Source organism: Neofelis nebulosa, chromosome 12 (genome assembly GCF_028018385.1).
Source record: "Neofelis nebulosa isolate mNeoNeb1 chromosome 12, mNeoNeb1.pri, whole genome shotgun sequence".
In the NCBI taxonomy this organism is placed as follows: Eukaryota; Metazoa; Chordata; class Mammalia; order Carnivora; family Felidae; genus Neofelis; species Neofelis nebulosa.
In genome coordinates, this window is record NC_080793.1 from 10353034 (window position 1) to 10370848 (window position 17815).

General features: G+C 41.9%; 1 protein-coding gene across 8 annotated transcripts in view; it reads left to right on the plus strand.

Moving 5' to 3' along the window:
- MAPKAP1 (MAPK associated protein 1) overlaps positions 1–17815 on the plus strand; it is a 244954-nt gene that overhangs the window by 137093 nt on the left and 90046 nt on the right. For 7 of the 8 annotated variants that reach the window (XM_058694114.1, XM_058694110.1, XM_058694111.1 and 4 more), the window contains one exon: positions 11435–11544. In XM_058694114.1, coding sequence (XP_058550097.1) covers positions 11435–11544 — 110 coding nt within the window. Of the gene's footprint in view, positions 1–11434; positions 11545–14244; positions 15514–17815 lie in introns of those variants that run through there. The other variant, XM_058694118.1, reaches the window with a different exon arrangement.

Below are 17815 nucleotides of genomic sequence, written 5' to 3' on the forward strand. Positions count from 1 at the left end.
GTTATTGTTGTTATAACTAAACACTCGTCGAGGGCAAGAACTGGATCATTTATGCCCCACGAACACCCAGCATAGCTCCATTACTGTGGTAGGTATGCCACAAGTATTTCTTGAATGGGTAGCTTATTGAATAGATCTCTTTGCTGCGTCTACATTTTTCTTCTTCCCCTCCTTTCAGTTTTCTAACAGAGAGGGGCTGAGTGTGGGTAGACTCTGCCCAGCTTGCTGTTGGGCTAACTTTTGCTGAGTATGGGCAGGGGTGGAGATTGCAGATCTGTAGACTTTCAAATCCGTCCTCTTATGGACAGACATCCTTCAAGAGACAGTAGCAAGACCACAAATTCCTTGAAGGCAGGGTGCCTACAGTCTCAGTTATCTCTATATCCTTAGCAGCCAGCACAGGGCTTCTTAGAGAAGGAATGGATGAGTCTTTAGGTGTCTGTGGGCTGCTGGGAGGGACCCTGGCCAAACTTTCTGTCCTACCTCACTTTTTTTTTTTTTTTTTTTTAAGCCCACTTGGCCTCTTCCTGTCTTCTGAATACCGTGCAGTTCCTAGGTTGCCTTCTGGCTTTCAGAGGCCCTCACACCCAACCTCGAGGCTCCCATATACCATCTTTCCCCCACTCCAAGTGAGGCCGCACAGACTTTGAGCGTAGTTAGCCTGACCTGGGTGCAAGTTTCAGTTTCACAGATGACTTTTGCTACATGACTGTAGTCTCTGTGTCTTCATCTGTAAAATGAGGGGAATATTAACTACCTGATGATATTGTTGTGAGGAATTTTATTAAATGTAATTTTCTTTCAAAGGAAAATGAATTCTCCTGAAGCCTCAATGTTTGCCCAAATTCGTTTTATTGTAGTGTTACTTAAATACATATAAATGTAAAACTCTAGCTATAAATTCCATGCTTTTATGCAACCCAAACAAAATTACAAATTTAATGCAAATGAAACTATAACATTAATAAAATACAATTAACAACTTAAATGCAACAGATGATGTTTTGCTGAAATTAAATCACTGATGTTGGATTTAATGGGTGTTGAATGTTTTACTTGTCAACTTGAGGTTTTTGATTTTCATACAAAACGTTGATTACCGTATTAATATTTGTCCTTTTAAACAATGAGTGTATTTTTAACTACTAGTCCATTATTTTAATGAGCCGGTTGATTTATAGTGCATCCCTTCCCCCAATTTTAAATGTGCTTTACTGGAAATAGTAAAGAACATTTCTGCAAGGATAACCAGTTTATGTCAGTTTGCCCAGGACTTTCTCTGTTTTGAAATTCGGAGTCTATACCCAGTAACCCCCACCCCTCAGCCCCAGGATAATTGATCACCCTACTTTCTGAAGTTGAGTTGTCGATTGGTCTGTACCTAAATGGGCTCTCTGCCTGATTGATACCTGTATACAGTGTGACTTGGGCACTGCAGGGCATGACTTCTTCAGAGGTCAGCACGCCTGTGCCACAGGGAGAGCCTTGTGCCCACTTCTCCCATCACCACAGTGTTTTTGCCTGCAGCTTGCAGTGATGTCATTTGGCTTTGAGTCTATTAGTGATGTTAAATAACTCTAGCTGCTGGAACACACAGCCCCCCATATCTCACCACCTCATCCAACAAGTTGGCAGACTTTTCCTATACAGGGCCAAGTAGTAAATATTTTAGGCTTGTGGGCCATACCTCTCTGTAACTCACGTCAGCCATAGTAGCAAGAAAGTAGTCATAGACGACAATACATCAACGAGTGGGGGTGGAGTAGGTTTGTTGACCCTGGCTTACTAGTAAGTTTATTTCTTGTTCAGATCTGTCTAAGGAGGGTCTGGTTGCCCTCCTGGGTATTTTTCCTCTAAGCAGCGATTCAAGGCTCCTCCAACTGGGTGGAGAATGGGGAACGTGGAAGGCTAGGAGTGGCCCAAATCTCTCTCTGTATTTATTTATTTATTGTATAAGTTATTATATATATAATCCATATATAATATTGCTTTTCTAAATATATATCAGGTATATGATCCATATATGTGTGTGTGTATGTATGATTTTCATTAAACTAAAAGCAAAATTTTTAAATTCTGAAACTTAGCCTGTGAATTCATCTCTTAGGCCTGGGGGCCCTTGAACCTCAGGTAGGAAATGTAGCTATGAAGTTAGCTCAGACCCAGTTATGTAGGAAGTGTTACATAGTTGCTTTTTTTGTTATTTCGGTCAGAGATTTATCAGGCTGAATAATTCACACTAAGGTGTGCATGGGGTTTAACTTTTCTTTCGGTTATTTATTACATAATGAATACATGTCCATCATAGAAAAATTAGAAAATATGTTTCTTCACACAAAAGAAAATTTAAACCTTCACTTTCTTCCATCAGACAAGGTAATCACTTACTAAATTATATAATTATTTATGTTTAGAAAGAGGAACTAATTAACTTAAATGAATCCCTAATTGGCAAAGTGTTCTGTGGAAAAGAATGTGAAGCTGAGTAGCCTCTGATGTTCTTACCAAGTCAGGGCTAGACGAGCCTTTCCCTGCCAGAGCCCTTGGTCAGAGGAGACTCAGGAAATAGAGTTGTTGTCTGGGAAAGGAGCATGGATTATGCTAAAAATTTGCAAATTAGTTGCGTTCTAATGGAAACTCTCTCCTTTTCCAGACAGGCAAGTGGATTTCTAAGATATCCATTGTTCCTGATTGATTTTGGACAGATCAAATGTGCATGTAAACAGGAGTCCCTAACTTGCTGACTGCTAGCTGCTCTGAGCCTACGCATTGAAGGTGTTTAGGTATCAGGAGTGTAGAAGGAGAGAAGTAGGGGGCACAAGTATGGGGGAGTATATGGTTGGCCCCCAAAACTAAATAGCTAGAGCTCTGCTGGTGCCTAGTATCCCAGGAAGTACTTCATGCCAGCAGTGACCAAACCAAGGCCTGCTGGGCCCTTAGCCATAGTGGGACAAGGGAGAACGAGATCTTGGCGTGAACAGGGGAGGAGCCTGCTTTGTCCCCGCCCCCTCCACCACCCCCGCCCCCCCAAGCCCCAGTACAGGGCCAATTCAATCAGAACTCATGGAACTGAATTGAGTTTAAAAGTGGCAGTGGCGCCTGGGTGGCTCGGTCGGTTGAGCGTCCGACTTCGCCTCAGGTCATGATCTCACGGTTTGTGAGTTTGAGCCCCTCGTTGGGCTCTGTGCTGACAGCTCGGAGCCTGGAGTCTGCTTCGGATTCTGTGTCCCTCTCTCACTGTGCCCCTCCCTCACTCATGCTCTGTCTCTCTCTCAAGAATGAATAAAACTTCTTAAAAAAAAAAATGGCAGTGATGATAGCAACTGTGATGGTGTCATTACATGTGTTGACATTGACATTTCACACTGGGCTCCTACTAGGGAAGGGGGAAGAAGGGTTTTAAAAAGGGAAGAAAAGTCCAAACCAATAAAATGGACAGACCCCCTTAATCAGAAGTCAGTAAGAACAATTAAACTTCCCTCCTATACATGTATTGACTTAAAATGTTTGATACATCAGATAGGCATGGGGAAGGAACCTTTCTAGCTAACAGCTACAGCGCAGAGCAAATAGAATCCAGGTAGGATTTTCCTGTTTGGGATACGGATCACTGGGTAGTCAGTAGACAGTCTTCCGCCAGAAGCTGGGCTGCCTTGGACATTGTATTGTAGCCCAGAGGGTTCCCAGAGACTGCTGTGGCTTCTCTCGGCTCCGCATAAAGAGAAAGGTTAGCTGCTTTTTCAGAGGCATGGCCTAGATTCATTGCTCTTTGCCGTACCTGGGCATTTCCTAGGGTTGGTAGTTTTAGTAGACCCTCTTGATGAGATCTCCACAGTGTACCCAAAGCGACCAGACCTTTTGGAAAAGATATCATCAGTTTGAAGCCTCTCCTACTCTTATGTGATACTGCTTTGTGGTTTGGAGAGAAAAAACAAAAACAAAAACGAAATGAGCCTTTTTTACACTCACTCAGTTTAGTGCCTCTAGTAGCCATTATCTCATTTATTCCTTATAAGAAACTCATTTTTATAATATATGAGCTGAGGATCAGAGACAGGTAGTTATTTGCCCAAGGTCATACAGTTTGGTAAGGGGCAGAGCTAAATAGGATAAGGGGAAAAGAAAAACCGATGCCTGTATCCTTTGTAACCAGGCCTGACAATATGGGTATAAATTTCCTATTTATTTATTGTTTGCTCGAGTCATAGAGGACCAACTGTGTGTTGTTTCTTTTCATTCTGTTGTATTAGCAAACATTTTCATTGTCCAGATTGTCCTCGTGTATGGAAATGTAACATATGCAGCCTGTTTAATTTTGTATTTGTGAATCTGACTTGATTTCCTTTTTGGCAACAGCTACTGTCTAGAGAACAGAAAAGATTTTTCTTTGTGTCTGTTTAAAGTGACAGAAATATTGGAGCAAGTAATAAAGATGGAAAGCATTAATTACATACTTCTAAGAATTTAAAGGTCAGACAAGCTAAATATGTATGTTTTGCTCACTGGAATGTCTTGAAATTGTGCCAGGATACGCTTTGTTCCTACAATAAAAGCACACATTTTAGATAGCCATCAACTTACTTTGGTATCCAAAAATTAGACCAGTTTGTTGCTTTAGTTTCTATATATCTTAAAAGTTTAGGGCTCACATTTCTGACATTAATGTGATTTGTTTCATGATCCACCCCCTTTGGCCATGTTTAGTCACTATGTCTCATTTTGATTTCCTCTGTTCTCCCCTCAGCTTATGTTGGAGTCTGTCAGCTGCTGCTATGTACATGTCAGGCTAGTGACTTGTAATGTTTATTAATACAATGTCAGTCTTGCTGTTGAAAAAACTGTGATGCTTCTCAGAAGGTTGCAATAGAACGAAGCGTTTGATTTCCAGATCCTGTCTGCACTGCATGGTGAATACATTCTCAGATGTTATGCAGTTCACTGACCTGACAGTTATGGAACCCCGCCTGGGACCCCATTTCAGCAGGACATATTTGAACAGAAACAGTTTGCAAAACTTTACACACTTAAACTCCTGCCAAGGCAAACTGTTAGCCACTTGAGTTTGTTATAAATACCCAGTGGCAGTGGTTGGAAGTAGCCCACGGTGTGTTTTATATTCTGAACTGAATGTGAATGTCTTTGCGGTTATATAGAGTAGTAAATAATTGAGTTTGATTAGGGAGAGGGACCTCATTATCCCCCACCTGTGCCCAGCTGGAAGGGGAGGGTCGAAATGAAGCCATTAGCTGTCTCTCTTACTGGCATCTCAAAGAGCTCAAATACATCTGTGTCTTATTTTCTTTTCTGGCACAATCAGTCGAGCAAGCTAAGCAGGCATGACCGGATTTGGCAAGTCCCAAGGACTCTGGCAAAGATACACAAGGAGAAGGCGGAGGGCAGTCATTTTGGCTTCTCACTGCCCATTAGTCTAGCGAGTTATGTTTTTGGAAAATGTCTGTTTTGAAAAAGAGTACTTTGTCCAATGTCAAACATCACATACTCACACAATATGCTTTGATCTTAAAAAAATTTTTTTTGTCAGTGCAAGGGGAAACAAAATGTGGCATTCACACTAGTGTAAACTCTCTTTATGGATAAAGTAATACCCGAAGGGCTTGCTTTAAAGCAGGCATGCTGCAGTTATTACAAGGCTTTCTCTTGCTCATATATTTTCATTTTCTACTTTGAAGTGCTAGAGGATGAACATGCATGGAGTTGGGACCCGTGCAGGCTGGGAGCTGGAGGAGTGTGTCTTCATCACTATTACGGCCTGGTCAGGACTGGAGAATCGAGTGCTCCTCTTGGCAGCCTTTTCCCACTTCCACAAACCGAGACTGTGGCTCAAGAAACCATGACGTTCTTCAAGGGCTTTTAAAAAGGGATCTCGTAGTTCATATGGTTAGTCTAACAGTTGGGACATTTTATAACCAAACTGAATGTCACAGTGGAAGTTGAACCTTTGCCCCAGACTGGTCAGTAGTTCCAATCGGGAGGGTATGCTATCTGGAAGTCACTTCTTCCCCTGAGTCCTCAAGGCTCCCTTCTGGGCTACAGAGGGGTTTAAAACTCAGACTTTGGTGTCTGGCTGCCCTGGGTTCAATTCCTGGGTCTTCTACGTAGCTGTGTAGCTCCAGGCAAGTGTCCTAACCTTGCCCAACCTCAATTTCCTCCATTTTAAAATGGGACTGATAATAGCACCTACTTTTTCTGGAAGGATTAAGTGAACAAAGTAAGTGCTCAATAAATGTTCACAGCTGTCATCGTCTCATCATTTATTACTTCCTTTCTAAGAAAAGCCTGTAATTATTATATTAACTGTTGTTTATTAAACATTTATTGTAGACAGGTATTAATGTTAACTACTTTAGAAGTATTAAGCCCTCACAGCAATCTTACACTCCTAAGAATTAGCCCTATTTTGTAGATGAGGAAACTGGAAGCTAGAGAGAGTATATCATTTATCCCGGGAAGGCAGAGCTGGACACCAGAGCAGGCTGTACTCTAGACTTGCTGTGTTCTGCCGCCTCTCGGTCACCACCCTCGTTCTTAGCAGGATATAGAGGGAAATGACCACTGTGTTTTGAGACATCTCCATCAAGAAGCTTTTCTGATCCCCTTACCTTTCCCCAGCTTGGTTAAGTGCCTGTGTGTTTTGGTAGCACTCTGATCTGGCCTACATCTTTGTGCTTATCACGAAGAACTATAATTCTTTGTTTGTTTCTTTGTCTTTCTCTCCCCTGGACTGTGCTATTTGTGTTAGGGACCATATTGGTGATTTCCGAATCCAAAATTAGGATCTTTAATAGATGAGTGACTTCAGGTAAATTCCCAAATTCTGTCTCCAGCCTCAGATTCCATAAAATGGATACAATAATAGCACCTATTTTAGGATTGAATGAGTTAATACAGATTTTTAAAGCTTAACATAGCACCTGGCACATAGTCAACGTCTAGTAGATAGTAGTTGCTGCTATTACTATTGTAATTGTTGAATAATATCTTGTACTTGCAGCTCAGAAAGCTCTTAATAAGTCTCATTGAATTTCTCTGCACCACCACCATGATTTTTGACTTCCATCGTCCCTCTCCAAAGCCAGCGAGTTAAGCTGAGGTGCAGTATACCTGCTTCTCTGGTTTACTATCCCAAAAATGAGAGCCTTGAAAACTGAGCCCAGGGTGCTCTTCTGTGAGCTTCAAGAGGGGGTTTGATGCCCAGGCCAGAGGTAGTTTGCTTACAGTGCCCCGACTGTTGCCAACATGCCCAGCAAATTGCACGTTTTAATGGCCCTGTGTTACCAGTTACAAGCAATGGTTAGTACCCGCTCCCCCAATAAGCAATCTCTGCTGATAGGGTAGGAGAGAGGGGGTAAATGGGGCCTCTTGTCTTGGAGCGGTGATCTGGAATTAGGAGAACACAAGAGAACTGACATTTCTAAGTTCCTTTGCCGTTTGCCAAACTTAGTGCCAGGTGCTTGGCGTGTACTGTCTATTTTATCCTCCCTGACAATTCTGTAGGGAAGTGGCCTCCTCATTTCATGGATGCAGCTGAGGTTCCCACATGTTGAGGCAACATCTTGGTGAACTGTAGAACCAGGATTTGAACCAAAGGGTATTTAACTCCCAGCCCCTGTGTTTTCCTCTCCAGTAAGTTGCCTTCCAACGTGGATTCTGGTTCCAGCTCTGTCCCTGTAAATAGAATCTAAGCTTTTCAGATAAGGACCCTGTGCCCCTCCTTCCGCTCTGTGCCCGTCACCTCTGGTTTAATACTCACGAGAGAAATGCTCGTCCTGTTAGGTTAATGCTGGTATACAAACTTCCCTCTGGTAACTGAGTGGCTTTGCACTGGGACAGAGCTGAATTCCTCAAGTGAGTAATCTCTTTTTGAAATGCCCATACGTTTTTCAGTGGTTACGAGACTTGACAGGACGTAACTTTGAATTGACTGAAGCACTCCTGGCAGCATTTAGTCAGCTCCCCAAAGTGGCGCCTCGTCCTAGACCCAGCCCCGACAGCCCAGGGGGCTTGGAGGGCGGCTGCTTCTGCTCGGTGCCCCCAGAGTGCCCTGCTGGGATGGAAAACAAGCTGTCTACCCACGAGGGGAGCAGGAGGAAGAGCAGTTTCTGAGCCTAGACTCTGGGTCCGTAGCCCATCTGTCTATCCATCCGCCTGTCTGTCCAAAGGCTAGTCACCCCCAGCACGGGTCACACCTCAGGGATTGGAATGCAGGGCCACACGGAAGGGAGGCTGGACTAGCACCCTACCTGCCTGCTGCCAGCCTGTCCCTCGAAATCACTGTCTTCTCAACCGCAGACCCAACGCCCAACATTAAATAAAAGCGGCGCTAAAAGATGTATTTCAATAGACTTTTTAGGAAGCCCATAAAAATTCCTGGATATAAAGAAATGAGGCATAAAACCCAGAATGTTTGGAAGTGAAGCTGAAAATTGTGGAAGCAAGTCTCCATATCCATTTATTAAATGGGAGCATAACTTAACAGTTGCACTTAGATGTCTTCTGAGAACCACTTATATTCTGTCCTCTTGTATTCTAGAAGCAGTTTGCCCCCTTAAGTGCTGTAGACTTGAAGCAAGAGCCAAAGCTGGTGTTCGCCTGGAGGGAGAGAAGCGAGTGGTGTGGGAGGCTGGCCTGAGGAAGCTTTCATTAGGTCTGGTTGAGTGTGCCGTGTATGGGTCACGACCTCTTTCTCCTTTTAATGTGCACGATTGTACCGAAATGGAGCCCCAGAGTAAGACACCGCGCACTCGTGAAGGCACATTCTGAGCGCCGTGCGTGCCCCTTCCCTTCACTGTTGTTTTCATTTTCCTCTCGTGAACCTTGCTACCCTGGCTTCAGCACGGAGGCTGTAAAGGAAGATGGAGAGCCGAGTTACCTCAGAATGATCACTATCGTTAACATTCACGGGTGGTTCACTTATCATTCCTGACTGCACAGACATGGCAGCCGCTCGGAAGCGTCCGCAGGTGTAGTGCGGTGATACATATTACATTGTGCCACAATGGATTTATGTATTCTGTAACAAAAGAAAAGTGTAATGAAAAAATACAGAAGGTAATCCTTTATTCCTCCACCACACAATTTATCAGTAATGCCTGTGGATGATAAGTGCCAGGGATTTCCTCTGCTTGCTTTAACCTTGTCACCCAGGTACGTTTTGGTAAAATGACAGAAAAATACAGACTAGGGATTTTCCTCTGTTCAAAAATCTTTCCAAAGGACACTTTTAATTTATGGAAGTTAGTCCAAACGCAAGGCTTTCTTTTGAGCTCCTGGTCTGCCTTTGCTACAAAAGATAAACGTATTGGTTTGAAATAATGCTGTCAGCCAGCAGCAGATTAGAAGAGAATGTAAGCAATTTATAAGCGGGCTCCAATCTAAAATAGTTCAGGTGGACCCCAGGTAGATGGAGGTTCATGAGATGTAGCCCAGTACTAGGTTGCACATACCCGAGAACTTGTGTTCCCTTTTAGGCCCCACTCACCCATCGCCCAACATATTGTCACAGATGGAGCGCATACTGACTTCCGAGGAGAGAGCAGGGGAAGACAAGTCTGAACGCAGATGATTGGCGTTTGTTCCAAACACGCACTGGCCTAGAGCCAGAGCAAATACCCCCAAGTTTATAAATGCACCAGGCACTTTACATTTCAGTGCTCTTGCCAAAGTATCACTTACTGCATCGCTCCCTAAATATAGTTTTAAAAAAAAAGAGCTATTTCTTATTTTGCTTTGATCAGTAAAATAAACTTTTAAAGATTGTTCTGGGATGGGGTCCAGCTTCTGAGGTAAAGAATGGCTGGAGCTCAGGCATGATTCAGTAACAGAGTGTTCAGTAAAATTAGCTTGACAGTTCTCAGGCCTGCTGTTCAATAGCAAGAAACTTGACCAAGTTAAAATGGATGATCGTGCTGGCTAGACCAGCGTCGGCTTTTGCTTTTTAACAAATGGAATGTCAAGGATTAAACAGCAAGCCTTATGGAGAGGAGGGGTGTGGAGATGTCTTTGTATTAGGGAAGCAAATTGGGTCCTTGGTTTTGAGATCAGCCCCCAGCCCCTGTGGATAGCCGGCCACCTGGTTGGGTCGAAGCTAGGTTTAAGGGCCCCTTCCCAGCCTGTCCTACCATTGGGAAGCCTTTCCGTGGCTTAGCTTGGGGCTTGGCTTTTCTTTCAGATGTCTTGTCAATATGAAGTTCTGCCATGTTTTTTGGCCGTGTGTTCTCCTTTGAGATTCTTATGAGGAAATGGGAATGCCACCAAACTCCTTGTGGTAATTCCCATGTTCCATAGTTGGAAACTTGGGTCGCATTTGTTAGATGAGCGTCTTGGAATTGGCCTGTTTTGTCCTGGTGCCCGAGCATAGTGAGTAGTATTTGTGATACTTGTTACTGCAATTAACAGTCTTAGTGAAGTTGTACCTCACCCAGGGATGGGCTTCTTTTTTTAGGGTACTTACTCCCTACCAGTTTTTTCCTGTCTAGGTGAACCACTCCCTCCAAGTTTAACTGGCTAGAAGTTTACAAGTAGTGTTCGTATTTTTTGTGTAATTATTTATGCTTCATTTCATATTTTGTTTGACCTTATAGGATTGAGTAGATTAAAACATTCCTACTGAAGTATACATAAACTGTATGGTTTTTTTTTTTTTTCCTGAATGTTTATTTTTGAGAGAGAGAGACAGAGAGAGGGCAGGGGGAGGGGCAGAGAGAGGGGGAACAGAGGATCTGAAGCAGGCCTGCGCTGACAGCCCCAATGTGGGGCTCTAACTCACGGAACTGTGATATAATGACCTGAGCTGAAATCCGATGCTTAACCGACTTTGCCACCCAGGTGCCCCCAAACTGTGTGTTTAAAATTTATTTATTTATGTACTTACTTACTAGCCAGTTAGGAAGAGCCTTTTTTTCTCCTTTTTCTAAATTGCTTTGGGCTATCATATTTTCCCCTCCACCCTCCAACCCTCCTCACCCCATGAAGTTTTTTCCTCTAGGGCTCCGTGAGCTTTGATGTGATGGTGGGATCTGCCTGCAGTGACACCTGCTGACACAAGCCAAGTTTATTCTCAGTCCTTGTACAGGATTTGGCTTGGGAGCCAACGTGAGCCAGCCCACGGCACTAGTGACCCACGCAGGCCAATTAGATTCAGTTTGAGATGAATTAGGAAAACCTTCCCTAACTCTGACCTTTCTTTCACTTGGAACTGTTCATACTAAACTGCTTCTCTCTCTCTCTCTCTCTCTCTCTCTCTCTCTCTCTCTCTCTCTCTCATTGGAAGTAAGTTCGTTTAGTCTATTTTTGAATAATTGGCACTCTGAGGTATACTTAGTGTAAAACCTTGCTAAACATAGTGAAGACTGCAGTAACATTCATTCCTCTGGTTGAACGTTGGTGATGATTTTGTATTTGTCTTTTCCTACAGAAATGCTGCTCATGGATTCTCCCTTATTCAGGTGGACAACACAAAGGTCACCATGAAAGAAATCTTGCTTAAGGCAGTGAAACGAAGAAAAGGATCCCAGAAAGTTTCAGGTGAGACCCAGGAAATAGACTGTTGGAAGTGCTTGGTGTGTGTGTGTGTGTGTGTGTGCGTGCGTGTGTGCATGATACGTGGCTAGATTGTTTTAGAGATCGTTGCTTGAAGGTTTGGTTAGCAGGTCTACAGCTTTTTTTAAGCTGCCTCTGGGCCCAAGGAAGGGGTTGGGTCAGTGGCATATGTGAGAAGAATGTGTTCATATTGACCATGGAAGTTCCATCATTAATAATTTGTGATAGATGAAGACAAAGCTATTTGAGCTATTAGTTGGTGCAAAGCTGTCTTGAAAACCAAATCCTAAATTTGAAGTGCTGCTTTCCATTTCATGTTTTCACTTAATTGTCCATGGGGGAAACTTTCAGTTGCTCGTGTTTGGGGTATGGAATAAAAGAATAACAATTTTCATTTTTGCCAAATGAGGGCACCTGTAAAAAGATTTTCTTAAAGATAAATCACTCGATAGGCACAAATACCTGTTAATCTTTAATTCCTCATTACCCAGCTTTGTACAGAAAATCAGCTTATGGTATTAGCTACAGTATTTAAAGGATATGAAGGAAAAAATATTATCAGTATTGAGGAATAATTATTTTGAGAAATAGCTCAAAGATTTGTCATACCACAGACAACGTTAATATAAATCAACCTATATATGACATGTCAGATATCATAGCTTTATAAATAAATGAGACTTCTTAAACACCTTTGGTTTCATCTTTTGGAGAAGAAAAAAGCATTACTCAGGTTGAAGAAAATAGTTTTGTGTTCTTTTTAAGGGGAGGCATATAATCTGTTCCAGATTTAATTAGCTATCTTCAGATGAAAGCTGAAGTTTTAATAAAAGTTAGAAGAGATAACACAGTGAAGGACACGGATGAGCTGTCTCAAGGCCATATTCCAGGGGAACGATAAGAGCTGTAAAAAATGGCAGAGGAGAGCAATTGAATGGAGCAATGAAAATCTGATTCTCATAAAAAAGAGAGAGAGAGAGAGATGCTGGTAGGGGCGGTTGTAGATGAGACCTGCTAGCGTCTGCAAGCAATTTGGATGCTTGCCAGGAGTCATTGTTCACCCTCGGCTGTGGCGGCTCTGTCCAGATGTGCCAACCGCACGTTTCGGCTTTTGCCAGCTGACTGCGCCGTTTGATAACCAGCTCTCTGGATGCCCATCACTGGCCGCAGAGATAGAATTAAATGATGATGATCTTCCCACAAGTTGGGAGAGGAAACAATGCATATAAATCTTGATTTCATCTCAGCATGAGAAGTCTTTATCCATCATCACTCATAATGAACAAGTCGTTAGCTGGGATGAATGGTGTTCTGGTTTTTCCAAACACCTCTTTTGTTCATTTTTTGGGTGACTTTTATCCATTGCATGGGGGTCAAACCTCTTTACATTTAAGGGATGATTGAAGAGGCATAGCCTCTCCTTCCCAGGGGCAAGTAGGTATTCTGGGGTTCTAGGTACCAATCTAATAGCATTTCAACAGCTTCAGATATTTAAAGATATTCAATAGGCATTCATCTTCCTTTAGGATCCTGTTTTTTCCTCTTGTTTTGTCCCTAAATTGTTTTATATAATAGTGCATTTTGTGACACATTCATTATATTCAAAGATAAGCATTATTTCAGGTTGTCCAAGGGGAGGTGAAACCAGCTTTTTAAACCTTCTTAATAGAAATTCTGCTGTTGCAGATTTTTTTAGACCATGAAACCTCTGTGAACTTAGATGCAGCTGAACCAGTGTCTTTCCCTCTGTCTCCAGCTATCTCTCTCCAATTGTATACCTATTTATCTGTGTCCATCTCCAGCAACCACGTTTATCACACACACATTTATTTATGTTCACCTACGTGTCCACATCCCTGCCATTCCATCTGAGACTTGCCGTATCCAAAACACAGTGATCTGCATTATTTATTCCTTTTCAGACTAGAGAAGTCATTTGAAATTGATGTATTTACATAAATTACTGTCCATTTTCTTAATCCAAAAAGCTCTATAAGATGAGAAGCTCTTTCTATTGCTTTATGAAGTCTGGTCTCATGAAATAGAAGGATCTTCAGTTTGGCAAAGATGCTTATTTAAGGTTAGCTTGGTAAAGGTGGTATATTTTGTGGTTTTGAACTTTTGTATTCTGGCGTGGACTTGTTTTGGAAGGTAATTAACGAAAAGAGGAAAATCCTCTTGTCATAGACAGAAACACAGTATGTTTCCCTAAAAATAAATAAATAAATAAAAGTATGTTAGTGTTCACAGTTGGCTGTGAAATACTTAACACCCGTTATGACACATGAACTTATCATGAACTCAAGAACTTGGTGGCAAGAGATGCCAGGCTAGAGACGTTCATCCTGCACTTCCTGAGTGTCTACCGCAGTGACCTGCACAGTCTTTGCAAGAAGGGGCCTGCCTCGCCCCACGTCCAGGACAGAAATGGAGTGCCCAGCCCTCTCTTCGAGAGCTTTTGCAGAACAGCACTTGTCTCTTGGCTGCTCTCATTTAACTGAAGCGAGAGGCAAGAAACGCCACTTGAGATGAAACAACATGTGCCATGCGAGGCGAGGGTCCTCACTGCTTGTTCATTAGAGGTTAGTTGCACTAGAACAAGATTTCAGAAATCCTTTTGCAGGCTGACAGTGAACTTCTGGTGCTTATCCACAAACCTCTAACTTCTCCCCTCTTTTTTTCCAGACTGCCCGTACAACTCCCCATTTCATGATAATAATAAATTGAGAACTTGAACTATTTTATTATTAAACCCAGATGTGGGCTTAATGACTGTTCTAATGTTTAAATACTCTGTTGCTCTTCCTTCTGGCACTCCCTCCCCAATTTTCGTTTATAAAAAATCAGAAGGTGGCAGGTATGTGAGCAAAAGAATTCTTCTTTGTTCAGGCAGATAGCTTTGTCATTGGAAACCCTTAGGGTTTTAAAGTATTTTTGCTTTGTATGGATAGAATATCATTACAGGCACTTGTAACTGATCTAGAATTTTGACTTGCATTATTTGTAATTATTTCATCGTCATAACTATTTATGAACACTGCAGGGTTTTTCTATTAATATTCATGTGCTGAACTATAGTAATCTTTTTGCAGTGTGTTCCAGTCAGTTCTCTGCTAAGGCCCTTTTTTTTTTTTTTTTTAAACCCATCTTTAAATGTCTCTTTTAAAGTTTCTCTGCAGCTTTTCATTTTATTACTGACCCACTTGACATTTGAAAGCTACCTGCACTGGCAGAAGGTCCCCACTGTTTAGGAAAATTATAAATGGAGAATTGGGTTTTAGAAGAATTAGCTGAAACCTCTTTACTAATTTTTACAGTTGGGTGGGTGTGTTTTTGACATAATGAAGAGTAGCCTGCCAGGTCCCTTGATTTAGCTAGTAAAATACACTAACCCGTTTTTTTTAGTGACTAAAGCCCTTAATTCATCAAGTTCTCCTTTAGTCAGGTTCACCCTCACAGTTCGTGACCTTCTGAGATTCTTAGTATTTTGTTGTTGTTTAAAAATTCTATTACCACCAACCTTCACTAGCCTTCTGAAACGTAGTGTTGGGTGTGGCAGGGACACTTCAGAAATGGAGACAGATAGAATTTCAATTTTACATTGACACAGAAATATAGTTAACTCTTGATCTATAAAAGAAGGCTTCCTTTGAAGTGGGATTTTCCAGGCAGAATAGTTTTCTGCGTGGCTCTGTTTCAGTATTTGTTGTCATTTTGAAATGGAGGTATTTTTCTTTATCATCTATTGAAAAATTGAACCAGAAGCATGTTAACTTTTTCTTACCCCTATTCATTCTTGCCTTTTGAAATGAAAGACCAATTTTTATTAGTCTGAAAATCCTTTTGCAAAGTTCTTACGGTATTATTAATAAAACTTGTGACATTCATTTTTGTTTTTCCCTCATAAAATGTTACCCAGATTTTGAAAGATAAACGTTAGCTTTGTCAAGTGAACTCTCTCTTACCATCTCTGTTTAGAGTCACAGACCACCTTGTTGCTTGCTAATGTACTGTGTTTTCACAAGACACCCAGAATGTCATTAGTGATATGGTCTAGTCTAGGACGCCTCCACATCATTCCTAAATTACTGCTAAGCGCAGAGGGGGAGAGAACAGCTACCACGGGGTGCAGGGTTCTGATCAGAAAGACGGCTAATGATGACATCACTGGATTCTCGAGTTTTATATTAAAGGTTCATGTAAAATTTTTGTAAACTTTGATCCAGAACGTATTTGTAGCTGTGTTGTACATTTCACTCCTCATGTGTTCTCAGGTATCAGGCCTGTGCTAGGTGCAGGGAGGTAGTGGGAGACAGATTCACAAGGCCCTTGCTGAGGAGGAACTTACATCCTTACATCCTAGATGGAGGATAAATAAGGGGCTGAGAGAGAATAAGATGCAGTGTATAGGATGGTCAGGGAACTCCGCCCTGAGAAATTGACATTTAAATTGTGGCCTTCGCATTTAAGCTGTGAAGAGTTGGGGAGGGCCAGTGTCATTCAAAGCAGTGGCTATTAAAGGCTTACTGTATTTTAATATAAAAAGAACATTTCAGATTACTTCGTAGTTAATTTACTTACCTCTCTTCCTCCTACCCACTGTTGAAAAAAGAAATGTAGTAAAATTGACCCTTGAATTGTGCCTTGTGTTAAGTCCCCACATCTTACCCACTAGCAGCTTGGATTTACCTCTAGAATATATCCTGAACGTATTCAGTCCTTTCCATCTCCACTGGATAAGTTCAGATCACCGTGACTTCGCCTGGACTGTTGAGAAACAGTTTTTCTGGTTTTCCTGCCTCTGCTCTTGGCCACCTCCAGTCTGTTGTCTACACAGCAGCCAGAGAGATCTTCTAAAGTATAAATCTGATCATATCTGCTCCACATCCTTCGGTGACTCTCAGTTGCATTCAGAATAAAATCCAAACTTCTAACTACTATGAAATACTCCAAGGCCCAAAGAGGGGAAGGTACATACAGAGAATATGAGCACAAAGAAAGAAAAGAACTGGAAAGACATGCAGAATTGACAGTTGCAATATGAAAGAGGAATGTAGACAGACCAGGCGGAGAATCTGAGAAGCCAGGGTGGGCGTTTGGAGCCTGTAACCTAAAGTTGTCTGTCAGGAGAGGAGTTGGTCTTTCCCCAAGATGTGGTTCCAGTGGGGTAAGAGCTGATTTATTGAGTGCCTTTGTGTACTTACACGTATTATCTCATTTAATCTGCAGACAGCACTAGAAGGTAGATTTTATTGCGGCTGTCTTACAGATGAGACGTTACGAGTGTGTGTGTGTGTGTGTGTGTGTGTGTGTGTGTGTGTTGGGGTGCATGTTAGAATTAAGGAACTGTGAGGACAGTGTGTGTAATCACATACTTACCTCTCAGAGCCTCCCCTTCCTCTAAAAGAAGTTAAAGTTACCCAAATTTCCACAGTAAGTAAATGGCAGAATCTAAATTGGAGCCCAGGCTTTTTTGACCTCAAAGCCCATACTCTTTTTATTGTACCATGTTGCTTATTAGAACCCTAATGGGAGAACAAATTTAAAATTCTGTAAACAGAAATGTTCATTGATTCTAAAATCTAAATGCACTAGGGAAGTGCAGCATTTAGAGGAACCCTGTGGTGAATCTGGATATAAAGCCAGGAATTCTTTTTGTAATTGCACAGTTTGTCTGTATTGGTGTCAGTTTTAATGTTTTATGTCTAGCTTTCTTAAAGCAACATACACCTGTCCTGAGCTGCCCTATGGAAAAGAGAAGCCCATATGTTTTAGAAGAGGGATTTCTAGCACTCTACTAACCTGAAATGTTCTCCAAAGACTAAAATAAAAAATCTTCTAGCTGTAGAGTTGAAAAGAATCTTACTTCATGTGTAATTGTAAAGGTGGAAAATCCAGTAACCTTTCTTCTGTGAAAGTAGTTTGCGAGCCAGAGATACAGACATGTGGTTTCCTTATGCTGTAGCTCTGCCCTTTCTTTAAAAAAAGAAGTAAAGGTAAATAGGACTGTTTAAATGTTCTTGGTCAAAAAGACAGTAGTTTCTGTGGAAAACTGCACCTTCTCAAGAAATAATAAATAATCATGCTGATGCCACTCAGGCATGGGGGCCGGATAAGAAATAAAGACCTGATACTTGGTATCCAGTGCCCCAGTGGGAATATGATAGCGCCAATTAGGGCTGCTAAGGTGTTCAAATGTGTAACTCAGAAATGCCCCGGGCAAGAAGCTCCAAGTTAAATATTCTTCCTTCCCTCT